Genomic DNA, 14,843 nt, shown 5'->3' with positions numbered 1-14,843 from the left:
AGGCAGAGCTGATACCACTTGGGACATCACTCCAGAAACCCTAATGATCATAGAATCACTGAATCACAGAACGGTTTGGGTTGGAGGGCCCTCCCCAGCTCCCCCAGTGCCCCCCCTGCCATGAGCAGGGACATCTGCACCAGCTCAGGGTGCTCAGAGCCCCGTCCAGCCTGGCCTGGGATGTCTCCAGGGATGGTTCATCCACCACCTCTCTGGGAACCTGGGCCAGGCTCTCACCACCCTCAGGGCCAACAATTTCTTCCTCATGTCCAGCCTGAATGATGTCAACAAGTGATACCTGTCCCCTCCGTGTGGTACGTGTGTGGGGGAGACAGACAGGGAGGCAGAACGAGAACTGAGGAGCTGGAAGAGCAACAGGGAAAGTACCGTGCACTGCGCCAAGGCCGCCGAGATCTGCTGGATGTCGTCAACTGTGTTCACGTTCAGGGAGTTCAGGGTTTCTGTGATATTGTTTCGAGTCCAGGTCCGGAGTTCAAACTCGTTCCCAGACTCGGGTTCCAGAAGCATGGACCGCTCGTACTGGGGGGATAAAATCAGGTAGAGTGAGGAAATGTATCGGTGGCTTCAGAGGATGATGAGCTGTGCTGAAGTCACCTCTCCCCTGCGCTCTGTATCTCCCCAGAGGGTGACCTAATGAGCTGGTTTTTCAGTAGAACTTCCTCGATTTCACTTGTACTCCCCAAGCGATTATCTGAACAGCCTTGCACTTGAAAGCTCAGTAGCACAGCAGTGTGCAGCCTCATCCAGCTCAGCACGGCGCCTGTGCTCAGGGGCATCGCCCCAGCCCCGGGACACTCTTATCGGGCAGGGAAGCAGGAGTATAGACCGAAATTCCTGCCCTGCCTATAGAGATGCACGTGAAAGCACCGGCCCCTGCTTCAGGTAGGTGTAGAAGTGAATACTGCCAGGAGGACGATGCTCCTGCACTGTGGATTAGGAGCCTTTTCTGCAGGCAGAGGATCTTTCAAGCTGCACTCGCTCCACAGTCAGAGCTGGGAGGTCTTCTGAGCACCCAGAGCATCCCCCGAGCAGCTGCAGGGACTTTCCAGCTCCGGTGGAAGTGGGCCTGAAGGAAGTGGGGAATTTGGGCTAAGATTTCTGTTTCTAAATTCAGCATTTAGACTTAAGGTTGGCAGTAAGGAGGAAAAACTATCTGAATATGAGGGCAAAAAAGCAGCTGCAGGGGAGACACCCAGGCCACTGCCTTCTCTAGACCCGTTTTATTCTGCAGCTCCTCTGCTTTCCCTGGTCTTTGTGTGGCTGGAGCTTGTTACTTATTTTGATGTATGAAAATAGCTCCAGCCCAGCTCCCAGCATGCACGTACACTGATTTACACGAAAAACCATAGCATTAGTCATTTCCCTACATTGCTGTACAAAACCTGGCCAAAGAACACAATTGCAAGGTCTTCTGGAGGCCCCTCTCAGGCAGAGAGTGCTGCTTTACCTCATTTAAGATGGTGATGAGGGCCAGAGAGTACTCAATGACCTGCTGAGGGTCCCCTTGTTTCACTAAGCCCTGGAGCACGGTGTCAGTTTGATTGTAGAGCCAGTGGGAGAGGCTGGGGAAACCCTCGGGTAAGCCGATTTCCATGGAGCTGCCAAGGGAAAGATGTTTGGGTTAAGTGCAGAGGATGAAACGGGGCTGGGGGAAGGGGGCAGAATCTGCCCTTTGGCTGGGAAGGAAGACGAAAGGGGAGGCAGGTGGTTAAATGACAAAGACAGCGCTGCCGACGCTTGCCCTGGTGCCCAGTTTGCACAAGCTGTAGGTAGGATCATGGACCTGAAACCTGGTTCCTCACCGCTCCAGCTCTGTGAAGCTGCAGATGGAGGATGCACACGGGTGCACTGAGCCCACAGAAAATTCGGGTTTAGTTTGACAGAAAGAGCACTTAAAACCAGGGCTGGGAGGAGCTGCACTGCTTTTGGCATCGGTCCCCAGGGCCTGAGGAGCAGCTGGGACGCAGATCCTCCTCCGCAGCACTGCAGGACCCTGCGCTCCAGCCCGGGAGGCTGGGACCACATGGACAGTGCGGGGAGTTGCAGATCAGCCTGGAGAGGCAGCAGCCTGAGAGCTCGGGCAGGCAGCTGAGAGCAGCTCAGGGTCCTGCACAATGACCCAGGGGCACTTGTCACCTGCATGGAGCACACCGGAGACCAAGGGGCATTTGCAGAAGGGATAATGGGGCTTTCCCGGTGCTGGCCCTGCTGAGACTGCAGCTGCAATCCCTTGCACCCTGTCTGTGCTCTTCACTTGGGCTGTATGAGACCTCCCTGGCCCTCAGCAGCGGGACACCACACCAGAGCTTGCTGCTGCCAGCTCCCCTTGGAGGGCTCCTGATGCAGAGAAGGTGACGGAGCATAGAGCACAGAGCTCTTCTGTGTAACATTGTGCCTTCAAAGCAAGCTGTCACCAGGGCACTAAGGAGGTGGTCAGGAAAGCAGGAATTTATGGGAAAGTGTCCCCTTTGAGTGATGATCCATAAAGACTGGAATTCTCTGTATTATCTTAGAATCATACTGGTGAGAAAAGACCTTTAAGATCACCGAGTCCGACCTTTAACCCAACACTGCCAAGTCCACCACTACCCCATGTCCCTGAGAACCTCATCTCTGTGTCTGTCCAACCCCCCCAGGGATGGTGACTCCAGCACTGCCCTGGGCAGCCTGTTCCAATGCCCCACAGCCCTTTGGGGAAGAAATGGTTCCCCAGATCCAACCTCAGCCTCCCCTGGTGCAACTTGAGGCCGTTTCCTCTGGTCCTGGCGCTTGTTCCTGGGGAGCAGAGCCCGACCCCCCCTGGCTCCAAGCCCCTTTCAGGCAGGTCAGAGATCAGAAGGTCTCCCCTCAGCTCCTGTTCTCCAGCTGAACCCCCAGCTCCCTCAGCCGCTCCCATCACCCTTGTGCTCCAGCCCCTCACCAGCTCCGTTCCCTTCTCTCAACTCGCTCCAGCACCTCAAGGGCTTTCTCGCTTCACATTTTGCTGAGCCTCCCCTCACCTTCCTGCCAACAGCCTCTTCCAGGAGGCAAACACTTCACTCAGGACCTGCCCAGCCCTTCAGGACAGGGAACGTGTGCTCAAGCCCTAAGACCGCGATTCAGGAGCTTAGGCTGGACACTGGTGCTGTTGTGTAAGCCCAGCCTGCGAGCGGTGGGTCTTACCGGTTAATGGCCACCACAGTGGCTCCCAGCTGGTCCTGCACGAGGACAGACACGGACACCACGAAGCCGCTCTCATGGAAGCCCGGGGGCAGGAAGGCTCCATGCTCGGCCCGGCTGCCCTTGTACACGCAGAACTCGTGGAAGTGCCCGGCCCTGTGGCGCGATGCCAGCAGGATGTAAACCAGCGGCCCCTCCGCGTCCTCCGTGTCTCGCCAGCCTGCAAAACAAACCCAAACGGGGGGTCTGAGAGGGACAAAGGGGCTGGGGGGGGCTGCGGCCACCATCCCGAAGCCCAGCCTGTCCCCTGGTGTGTCCCACCCGCTCAGACAGAGGGACAGGGTGTCCCCACTGCTGGTGGACAGCTTGAGGACTCCACCGGGCTGGAGGGATGTCTGCAGTGTAAAGCTCTGGCCCTCTTTGAATTTTTCAGATGTTTCGGGGTTTCTGCCCAGGTGTTTGGGTCCTGTAACGTTTAAAGGGATTTGTGAAGAGTTTACAAGCAAAATAAAAATGGGAATAACTTCTGGGGCTGGGAACAGCCCTGACCCAAGGCCACAGCTTTTGTACAAGCCCTGCAAAGCCTGACATTAGACACAGGCTTAGCACAGCCCTCGGGCAGTTCTGCATGTCAGGAATGACTCAGTCTAGGATAAAACCTACACTACGGTTTCCTTGGAGCTCCCAGGAATGGGGGGTCCTGTGGGAGCCGAGCGGTTGGGAAATTCACTGCGCGTTTCCCAGTGAGCACCAGCAAAGGCGCTGGCTCTGCACTGGACATGGAGCAGTGGCTCTGCATCCTGCGTGTCTCGCTTCAGCTTCAAAACAATCACTAAGAGCTAAAATTCTCACCACTTCTGCTTCTCCTCCAGCTTAAGCTGGGTTTTGGTGACCAGCCCGCCCAGAACCAGCAGAATTCATCATCTCCTCTGCAGCGTGGCTTCCCAGCATTTGGGCACAGACAGCATTAATCTCTAGCACTAATCATTTGGGGAAATCTGGTTTTCAGAGGCACTTATTCCTTGGCCCAAGGCTACAGGACGTCAGCCAGGCCACTTTTCCCAAGTTAGACTGGCTGTTGCTGTCTCTGCAGCTGGTCGAGAAGGTAACTGCTGATGGGAACATCCAGCCCACATGGCAGAGGCGGCCCCAGCACTTTGTCTTTTGACTCTTCCCACATATGTGACCCAGTTTTGGGCACCTATCTTCTTTTTCCCGCACTGAAATACTATTTTATTCTGCAAGTACTGTCCTAGCCAGGATCTCACCATTTAACTACATGGATTAGGATTTTTAAAAGTGCCTGCCTGCTGCCATGTGTTTCAGAGCTCCATAATTTGAGTGCACAAAGCTGCTCGTGGTCCAAGCTTTGGGGATCAGAAATGGAAAGATCCACGTCTGACCTCAGCCCGTGGCCAACAGCATCCTGGGGCAGGAGCTGGGGGGACAGAAACCCTCTGCAGGGAGGGGGGCAGCTGGGAACACTGCAGTGACGGAAACCTCTGCCCGTGGGGAGCAGCCAGGGCCGGCGGGCGCCCGGCTCCTCTGTCCGCACGTCTCACCTGCGCACTCGAAGTGCACCTTGGCCATCAGCGCCCGGAGGGGACCCTTGGGGGACAGGCGGCAGGAGCCTCCCACGGGCGGCTGGTTGGGGAGCAGGTCGATGGAGGCGAAGCCTTCCTCCCCCGTCGTGAGGTCCGTGATGTGCAGGGTAAACGTGTAGCCCTCGCCGTCCTTCAGTGCCCCTTGCCTCAGGACCAGGTTCATTCCCGTGTCACCAGTGGACGTCGTTTTCTTGTCCAGGATGAGAGACTTGTTTTTAAAGCTGTGCGCTGCCCATCTCTATAGAGATGAAGAGGGGAAAGACAGGAGAGGTTTTGTTTAAACCTGAAGTTATGTCCTTAAAATGTTTTCGGATTGAGTCTTTTATAAAAAGTAACAGATTTCTAGTGGGAGCGCCTGCCAAATTTGCAGTTGATAATTCAGCTTTAGTCTTGTGTGCTACAGCAACAAGAACTGGAACCTCTCCAAAATGTCTGGTGGGAATATTTCCACTGTGAGATCTACTTTAGTCTCTGGGATTACATCACCCTCCGACAGAATATTTCATAATACGGAATACAAAACACAGGAAATAAATTAAGTACTGATGGAGTCTCCATGGGATACCATGTTTTATATGCTTCAAGTTGAACGTGTCCTGGATGGTTACTGTTAATAGCACAAACGTACAATTGCGATAACAAGAGGAACAGTGAGGTAGCCAGCCAGAAAATGCCATGCGAGGACATGCTGGGCGCAATACAGACTGGCTCTTGCAACAGGACTTCCACTCCTGAGCCCTGCCTCGTCCACAGGTTGCTGTGTACTGGAATCTGTAATTACAGGAGGGCACAAGGGGCTTGGGGGATCAGAAGAGACAGAACAACCTTGGCTTGAGCCACCAGAATAATGGGCAAAATGCCAGTCAGCAGCGAGAAGAAAACACTTCACTTTCTGTGTGAAAAGAGCTGGTCAGTCATGGGCTTGGCTTCAAAATGACCCAGCAAGGACTTGTCCTTTGGTAGGACGGACAGGCCACGTGTCCTGCAGGCACAACCCAGGGCAAGGAAAAGCTCGGGACATCAGGTCCACGATTTTATTTCTGACGCAGCTCTTTCCCCTCTGTTCTCTCTGACTCTCCCCTTTTCTCTTAAGTCCATCAAAGACCAGCATTGCTGATGACTTTACCCCAAGCTTGGAGTTGTTGTGACAGTTCTGGCAGGTCCCCTCCAGGTAGACGTAGGAGCTCTTGCTGACTTCGTACACAGACTGAGCCTTGCAGGAAACACACTCCAGGGACACGATGGGGACTCCCCCCATCTTGATGAATACCTGGGAAAGCAAGAAGCTCCATCAGGAGATCCGAGACTAAAATACAGACATCTTACAGGGAGGCAGACATCCCAGCAGCTGGTTCTGCAAGGAGGAATCGCTCTGCACCAGCCCAGTCTGTGCCAAGGGAACAGCAGAAAGGGATTTCCAAAGGATTTCAGGTCAGACTTAAGCTACATCACTTTCTTACACCAGCCAGGGTGAGTTCTGCTGTCACTGATTTTCAAGAGCCACCCAATGCCAAGCTAGGCCAATCTAGGTAATTCTGGATTTACTTTATTACACTTTTTAAACAAATCACTTTCAAAATGTCCCTCTGCTGCCCTGCGCTGGATTCCCAGCAAGTCCTGCCTGTGCTGTTGGGTGGGAATGATGCCAACCAAAGCACTTTGCTGACCTGACCATCTCAGGGCACCTGTCAGCCCTACAAAAATGGGACGTGTGTTAGAGCTTGGGAAAGAAGAGAAGTTGAACCAGGAGGGGAAAAGACTTTTTTACAGCACAGAGCAAACATCTGGTGAGTGCCTGCGCCGGGAAGCGGCTGCAGCTCTTTGTGTTCTGTTGCCAAACTCTGGTCCTGCCTCTGCAGAGCACCCGGCGCGGTGGGGACACAGCAGATCTGCCGCGGACACGGGAGCGCGGGGCTGCGGGTCCCTGTGCTCAGCTCAGGAGGTTGATAAATGGGAAGTGTTTGCAGTCTGGAGTGGCAGGGGGCTCAGGGGGAGCCAGGAAACCTGCATTTACTGAGGATGTGCTGCTCTGTGCAAAGTCCTGGCACGGTCCTGCGCTGTCCCCCCATCCCTGCTCCGATCCACAGAGGTCAGTCTGGAGCTGCGGAACACATCTCAGGACCTTGGGCTCTCGAGTGCACAATCTGTGCAGAACCATCACTGTTTCTGATACTACCTGTGTCCCCGAGAGACAGGAGTGATGATAAACACAGCCAGAAAACAGCTCCCACTGTGCAGCAAATACATTTGGCTCTGCAGCCTGGAAAACCACCTTTTCCCTGACACCTCCCTGCAAAGTGCTTGGAGAGAGGAGAGCTTCAGGAGCGCCGGCGGCTCAGCCACAGCGGCTTTCGAGCTCTGACCTCTGCACTTGATCTAAACTCCTTTAATCCCCTTGGAAACGGGGCTGTCCAGCATTTGACAGAGCCCTCCGCCCTGGCAAAAATAATATTCTGAATTCAAAGAAAGACAGTAATGAAGACATTGTTTAATATGGCAGACTTTTAAAAGAGGATAAATATTCCCCAGCACTAAGACGGAGCGCACTGAAGCTTCACTCATTCCGACAGTATTTGCAAATTTCCTGCGACACTGGAATCATTGTTTTGCGCTCACGCATGGAAACCAGATAGTACAGAATGTCCTTGAAAGACTATCAATTTAATTTTTTTCTTTTCATCCTCCAGCTTTGGTTTAAAACCCAGGCAGTAAGAGTTTCCACTTTCAGACTAACTATATCTCTAATTGCCAAATGCACCACGATGAATGTTTCTGACATAAACCATAACTGCTGTCGGACTGCAGATGCATTCGGCGTTGGGCTTAATTTGACATAAACAACATGCACTTAAAAAAATCCTCCCTTAAAAAAATTCAGGAACAGAGAAGGGAGGAACTGTTGACAGTAAAATTAAGCACCAGCTCTTAGCGAGCTCTCTCCGGATGAAAACCAGGGGGGAACCTGGTGCTGTGAGTGCTGTGAGGTGGGAAGAGCCCGGGACTGTGCACGGTGCGGGAACAGCCACCGACCGCGGGCTCCTTCGCTGTCCTGCTCCGGCAGATCTGCGGCCGCAGACTCAGAGATGAGGTTCTTAGGGACGTGGTTTAGTTATGGTTGGATTTGATGATCTTAGGGTCTCTTCCAACCAAAATGATTCTCTGATTCTGTGATTCTATGACTCTCAGTCCCAGGAATGGTGGCCAGAGCCGCCCAGGGCTGGGACGCTAGCGCAGCCTCTGCGCAGACAGGGACTAACGCGGGGTCAAAAGGAAGGAAGAAACTAAAAGAACTTGGCAGGACAAGCAAAAACGCTGCCCGAGGCAGTGGAAGATGAGTATATCACAGAAATACCAATGTCTGTTCCTGCAAACGACCTGGACAAGATCAGTCATGGAGCCCCGGTTATGCCCTAAAATCTGCGTGCCCCGCTTTCCCGTGCTGGCCGGTGCGGGCAGGTGGTTGCTCTTCCACCCCCCCAAACTGCCACTGGCTGTCAATGGGGACAGGGACACAGCCCGGGGTGTCCCCATGGCTGAGCACCGTGCTGAGCCAGCAGCGCTCTCCTCTGCAAAATTCCTCATGGAACGGGCTATGGACTTGCAGCTCGGCCGTGTCCAGGAACAGGCACCCAAGGACAGACAGGACAGTCATCGGGGGTACGTACGGTTTGATTCGTTGCCTCAGGACTCATTCCCTCCTTCCTGACGGTGAGGTCGAATGTATACTCCACATCTGCTTCTAATAGCGCTTTGGAAATTGTGACAATCCCTTCTTTGGCACTGAAATTCAGAGAGCACCCTGCAGCCGAGCTCTGCTTGCAAGGAGAAAAGAACTTTCAAACCCTCCTTGGTACGGGTGCACATCGGGTTAGTCCACAGCCCAAACATTCAGGTCCACACAAAGTCACCGTTACAGGTCTCACTGTGCCATGTGCCACCACTGGGGTGGGAGAAACGGGGTGTGTGGACAACAAGCACATTATCCTATTCTTCAAGTTAGTAAGCAGTACTTGGAATACTCCGGTATTTCACCTGAGCTTCAAATTCTTATTTTATAGCAATAAATCCTTCATTAAATAGCTTATAAACATTGTCAAACAACACAAAAAGCTCACATTAAACTCAAAAGTCTAATCTACATGCACTGTTTCTTTCTACTTTGAGGTAAATATAGAAAACAATGACTTGTAACAAGCAAAATAATCCCACATTCAATCAAAAAATGCTCCTGAGGTGGATCTCCCAGAAGAATCTGAAGGGCAGTTCTCCCTTGCCCTTCTGTCCCTGTAGGGTCAGAGCCCTTCAGCGTGTGACAGTGACCTGTCTGTGACCACAGTGACCATGACTGGTGGTCACTTGACTCCTCCAAAGCCTGACTTTGGCCCCTGCTGGAATTAGAGACATTTAACTGTAAAGGGGAGAGGGACCAGAGCCCTCAGCCACCAGCAGCTCTGTAACGCTGTCAGGTTATGGAAGCAGCTCCACTGAAACTGTGGAGGTCAAGTCCAAGGGCAGAAGCAATGGAAACGTCTCAGGTCCCAGTGCCGGCCCCTCCACTGTGCCCAGGGACACGGCACCAGACCATCCTCCTGAGCTGGCAATCGGGAAACCTTTGCAAACCTCCTTCTGGAGCAGCTTTGTTAAAGATGCTCACAAAAGCTTCCTTCAACATCATTTCAACCCAGACACGTTCCTAGTGGAGCTGATGCGCAGCTGGAGCCCCAAATGATCACCCTGGCTGAGCAAAACTGCTCTTACCTTGGAGGAGAACGTACAAGACCAATCGTATAACAACGGAGTCTGTTCACCATCATCCAAGTTCGGGTCATAGGATTTCTCCCCATCCAAGATTAAGTCCTGAGTGTTGGACCATACACGGTATGACCCCCCATCAATGATTGGGACCAGTTTACTTGGTATCACAGTTACATTGGCAAAAATGCTTTTGGACAGTGGGGTATCTCCAAAGGAGACAATAAAGATGAAGCAATAGTTCCCGACTTCCAGGGCCAGCTTCGGGATAACCAGCTGGGGCCTGTTCACGTCAACATTCGGCAGACGGATCCTGCTGGAGTCATCCAGGTTCATGCAGCTGGGTGCTCGGTAGATCTCCCACAGATGCTCTGTCTGGTACTTGATGCACCCTCGGAGGTCAATCTGTGCCTCCAGGTAGTTCCTCTGGGACCGCTTCATGACTACTTGGGGGGGCAAGGCTAACTCCACCTCTGGCTCCTCACACTCCAGGACTTTGACCGTGACAGTGAGGTGGGCTACGAAGAAGCTGATGAGGTTGGTGGCATTCACCTCCACCAGATAATCCCCAGGGCTCAGGTAAGAATAGTTGGCCACTGCAACCCTGGTCATTTGAGTGGAAGAGCCATCGCCGAAAGTCCACAAGAACTCAACGCTCCTGCTGCTGGGCACCACCGTGGCTGCAAACAGGGCTGTCCTGTTGACAAAGGCATTGGAGGCAGTAAGGGACACTTGGACTATTGGGTCTTGGACCTGGATGGTTCTGGTGATATTGATACCTCCCAAGTCATTGAAGGCATTGAGGAGAACCTCAAGCAGCCCTGCAGCTTCTGGAGTGTAGGAAACACTCTCCCCTGCCATGGTGACCACGGATCGGCCCTGCTCTTTCCACAGAGAGAATTGCCAGGAGAAGGACACGCGGGAGCCGCTCCCCACCTGGGCACTGAAGCTCTTCTCCCTGCCCGTGGGAATGCCTCCCTCGCAGCAGTTCAGGAGCCTGACATCGCGGATGGCCTCCAGCACAGAGATGAGCACCTGGGCGTGCGCAATGCTGATTTGGTTCTGCACGGTCACCGTCACCAAATAATCGCCGCTCTTGGTGAACTCGTGCGTGTACTTGGAGCCATTGAGCACCACGGAGTAGTCCCCGCTTATGCTCACCAGGTAACTCACAGAGGTACCCGACGACATCCTGATCACGAAGGTGACCCGCTCCCCCGGCTCCACCACCTTCTTGCTGGCAAGAACCTCCAGCCCTTGAATCCTGTCCAGCACCGAGATATTCCTGCTGGCCAGAGCCCAGCTGATGTCGTTCGATGCGTTCAGATAGACGGTATAAAACCCCGCTGTGGGGAATGTGACCGCCACGGACTGGCCAGTCAATGTGCCATTGGGTACCTCCCAAAGCCATGTCACTTCGGTCCCTTTCTGCAGCTCCCCCTCAAAGACCACCGTGGAGCCTGATGAGACGTATCTACAGTCCAGCTCTGCAGTCCCTATACTCAGCCCCTCTATGACCTCCTCTACACAGATGTAAATTGTTGCATTGGTTGAATCCAGCTTGTTTTCTGCTCCAATGAGGACCTCTGTCACTCCAGGGCTTTGGAAGGAGTGGATAATAAAAGGTTCAGAGGTAACAGGAAAGAAGCCATCCTCTAGGTACCAAATATATGTGATGCTGGAGCCGCTGGTTATGGTGGTACTTATGTTAACAGAGGCATTAATAGCAACGGGGTTGGGGAAGGCAGAAGGCTTTAAAAGACCAAGGCTTTCAATGAACTCCACCGTCCTGTTGGCAGTTGCGCATCCCAGCATATTGGTGGCTTTCAGATAGATAGTGTAGTTTCCAGCTTCTAGAACACTCAAGGAGAAGGTTTTCCCAGTGAAGGTCTGCACTGCACTGCCATCCCTTTGGGCTACCCAGCTGTAAGAGATGTTTGTTCCCTCCCTCACCACTGCCTGCAAATGGAGTGTTTTGTTCGTTGGGAAATAGATGTCCTCCACCAGCTCACTGCTGGCCACCTGCAGGCCTTCAATCTGCTCCAGGACATAGACGTAGATGCTGTCCTGCAATGAGCTGATCTTGTTTTCTGCAGTCACAATGACATTGAATGTGCCCACGGACCGGAAAGTGTAGGAGATTGTGGAGGACCCTTGGATCGGAGTGCAGCGGTCACACAGGATCCACGAGTAGCGGATGGCAGTGCCAGCTACGAGCGTGGCTACAAAACTCACCGAACCGTTTAATGGCACCACTGTCCTGCTGGCGTTGATGGTCAGCCCATGGAGCCGACGTTTCACTGTGACGTCGATGACTGTCTCATTAAAGCTCACATCGTTCCGGCCCGTCACGCTAATTGTGTAATGGCCCGTGGTGTTGTAGGAGTGGGCAGCGATTTGCCCAGGCTGGGTAGTGCCATCTCCAAAGTCCCAACTGTAACTGACTTTGGTTCCATTCATGCTGGCAGAGAAGAGATAGATCTGGTTCAGCTCCAGCACACTCGTCCCGTTATATTCAATCTTTGCTACCCCAACTGGTTCCTGAACTTCCACAAATGCCGTGTCATTGTTAAAAGAGACATTGTTGGAGACGGTCACTGTGACCAGGAAGACCCCTGTGTTCTTGTAGGTGTAGGTCACTTCAGTCCCACTCGATCTAGTGGACTCGTTGGTCCCAAAATCCCAGCGGTAGCGGTACTGATAGAGCGGCACGGCACTCACCTGGAAACTGCTCTCTTCCCCGAGCCTCACAAACTGCTTGGGAGGGAGAAGGGTGACGTTGACTATCTCTGGCTCCACACAGACGCTGGTGAAATAGTGAGCCTTGTTAAACCGGCTGGAGAGAGTCAGGGAGAGGGGGAATGTCCCGCTGCGGGTGAAGTTGTGCATCACCACAGGATCCCCGCTGATCGTGACGTTGGATGAGCCATCTCCAAAAGTCCAATCAAAGATGTAATCATCAGGATTCCCCGTCACATATGCAGTGAGCTGCACATCCGGGTGCTCGAGGATGCAAGAAGCAGGTTCTATTTTGAGAACTTCCAGGACAAATATCCGAACAGGCACAGTTTGGGAGACAGAGTTCACAGGATTCACTGCTGTCACATTCACTGTGCAGTTGATGTCCTTGATGTACACGTGTTCCACCACCGGCACCTGGCTCCTCAGCACTGTCCCGTCCCCCATATCAAATATCCAGGTGATACTGTCCCCTGTCTGTACCGAAGCGTTCAGGGTCACAGATGCTCCCAGCTCTGCTGCCTCATCTGCGGAAACGTGGAGCCCAGTGATCTCCTCAAACACTTGGTAGCACTCAACTGTCTCCACGCTGCTTATGGTGTTGTTGGCTGTCACGGTGATGTTGTACACCCCTCTTCTGGGGTAGCTGTATGTCACTGTAGAGTGGCTCCCTGTGAGCGGGGAGGACCCGTCCCCGAAGTCCCAGGTGTACAGGACACCATAAGGAGATGGCAATGGATTGGCTCTGAAGGTGACCGGACGGCTCACAACTAAAACATTCTCCTCTACTTCCATCTTCACATCAACCAGGTAACTGTGGATGTGAACCGGGGTCAAGTGGGTGACGTTCTCAAACTGGTTGGACACCAGAACCACCAAGGCATATTCACCTGCATTGGAAGAGAGCAGAAGACCCGTTGTGAGGACACACTCATGCAACAGCTTCTACAGAGCTGCAGCAGCGCAGGGGGCGTGACGGGGAGATACTCTGCTCCTGCACCACGCACACCCTGTGCTTCCCTCCTCCAGGCCAGGACAAGCGGGAATTACAACCAGGTCATGCACGTGAGGCCCAGACACCAGGTAAGAAGCCAGTCCGACAGACACAGAGTACTGATTTGATTTCTGTTCCCTCACAGACCCCTCCTTGCCCCCTCCCACCAGCACGGAGCTCGCCGGCCGCTCGTCTGTCTGCAAGACTGCCCGAAAACGGGACTGTGTGCCCCGGACCTGCTTCTTACAGCAGGGACAAACCTGTCCTAAAAACAGTTAGCGAGGATGGAAATGGCTGGAGACTTCCAGCCACTCAGGCTGTTTGCTCAGGAACAAGGTAATGACTTCCACGCCATTTTTTATTGGAAGGTGCCTTGTAGACCCCCTGGCAGCACAAACGCCTGAGCCCCTTCTTCCCCAAAGAACTGTCCTGACCATACCTGGGTCTTGATAGACGTGTGAAACGTTGTGCTCAATCACAACCTCGTGGACACTGGGATCAGGAACAAGGAAAGACTGGTTGTAGGGAGGTTTGAACAGGTATGTCTCCTGGACACCATCTCCAAAATCCCACCTGGAGAAACATGCAAACCGTGTTACATCGCACAACAGAACTGTGGAAACCCAGAGGAGCCTTGGCCTGGCCTGGGATTGTCTTTCAGGCTCAGGGCTGGGGTTTCCAGAAAAAACATAGGAAGCACAATGCCAAGTATCAAAGCAGTAGCTGTGCCCAATGCTGCAGAATTGTTGCTAGGAGAGGAGTACACCACTGGTAAGAAGAGGAGGAACCCAACATTAAAGCAACGTTGCAATATTTTAAAAGAAAAGTATTTCAGCCTGGACTAGAGGTCCCAGTCAGCGTGACTGAATCACACCTGCAAGGATTTCAAATTAACTAGACAGCAGCTGAGAAATGGGCCATTTGACATCATCTGGCCTTGGGAAGAGAAACAGTGCAGGCGAGACTGGTAAGCTACGCACAGTAAGGTCCTAACTCGCAAAGGACTCACAGGAACAAAGCATCCACAGCGGAATCAACCTGAACTCTTGCTGTGAGCTCCACCGTGCTGTTCTGAGGCAGGACCGGCAGGACACCCAGCACCGTGAGGTTCTTCATCTTATTCATCATCTCCACCGTGACATTGTAATTGACGGTAAAGTTACTGACGTGGTTGGAGGCGGTGAGCTGGGGAGGACAGTGGGACAAAGAATGCAATTGGGATGGCCGTGCCCTGCTGCCCTCTCCTGAGAGCGGCTTCACGGTGCTGCAGACCTGCCCAGGGCTTGGGGGAGACAGAGGGGCAGCGGCAATGGCCTCAACGGCACTGGTAAGCAGCACAGGCTGGAAAGCCACCCACCCGGCAAAGCCACCTCTTGCTGAACCACCACATCTCCACCACTAAAGCCAGTCCAAGGACTGGTTCTACGGCAAGTGGGCAAGAAGAGCTGCTCATCCTCAGACTCCTCTGGCTCTGAACTTGCCAGTTACCCTTTTGCCTTCCCTGATGTGCCACGCACACTGTGTCCAGCTGCTGAGCCCCAGCACTTGCTGCCACCAACGGGGCAACAGCCACA

General features: G+C 53.3%; 1 protein-coding gene across 3 annotated transcripts in view; it reads right to left on the bottom strand.

Annotated features, from left to right (window-relative positions):
* The window catches only part of PKD1 (polycystin 1, transient receptor potential channel interacting), a 90,608-nt gene that overhangs the window by 25,893 nt on the left and 49,872 nt on the right, over positions 1–14,843 (bottom strand). For all 3 annotated transcript variants that reach the window (XM_065645258.1, XM_065645260.1, XM_065645259.1), the window contains exons 13-21: positions 14,279–14,454; positions 13,709–13,842; positions 9,543–13,165; positions 8,450–8,596; positions 5,911–6,054; positions 4,743–5,022; positions 3,184–3,400; positions 1,469–1,619; positions 388–540 (exon numbers count right to left, since the gene is read on the bottom strand). In XM_065645258.1, the coding sequence (XP_065501330.1) occupies positions 388–540; positions 1,469–1,619; positions 3,184–3,400; positions 4,743–5,022; positions 5,911–6,054; positions 8,450–8,596; positions 9,543–13,165; positions 13,709–13,842; positions 14,279–14,454 (5,025 nt within the window). The remainder of the gene's footprint in view (positions 1–387; positions 541–1,468; positions 1,620–3,183; positions 3,401–4,742; positions 5,023–5,910; positions 6,055–8,449; positions 8,597–9,542; positions 13,166–13,708; positions 13,843–14,278; positions 14,455–14,843) is intronic.

This window comes from Caloenas nicobarica, chromosome 14 (genome assembly GCF_036013445.1).
Source record: "Caloenas nicobarica isolate bCalNic1 chromosome 14, bCalNic1.hap1, whole genome shotgun sequence".
NCBI lineage: Eukaryota > Metazoa > Chordata > Aves > Columbiformes > Columbidae > Caloenas > Caloenas nicobarica.
The sequence above is the reverse complement of the archived record's forward strand: the minus strand, read 5'-3'. Positions and strand labels throughout refer to the sequence as shown.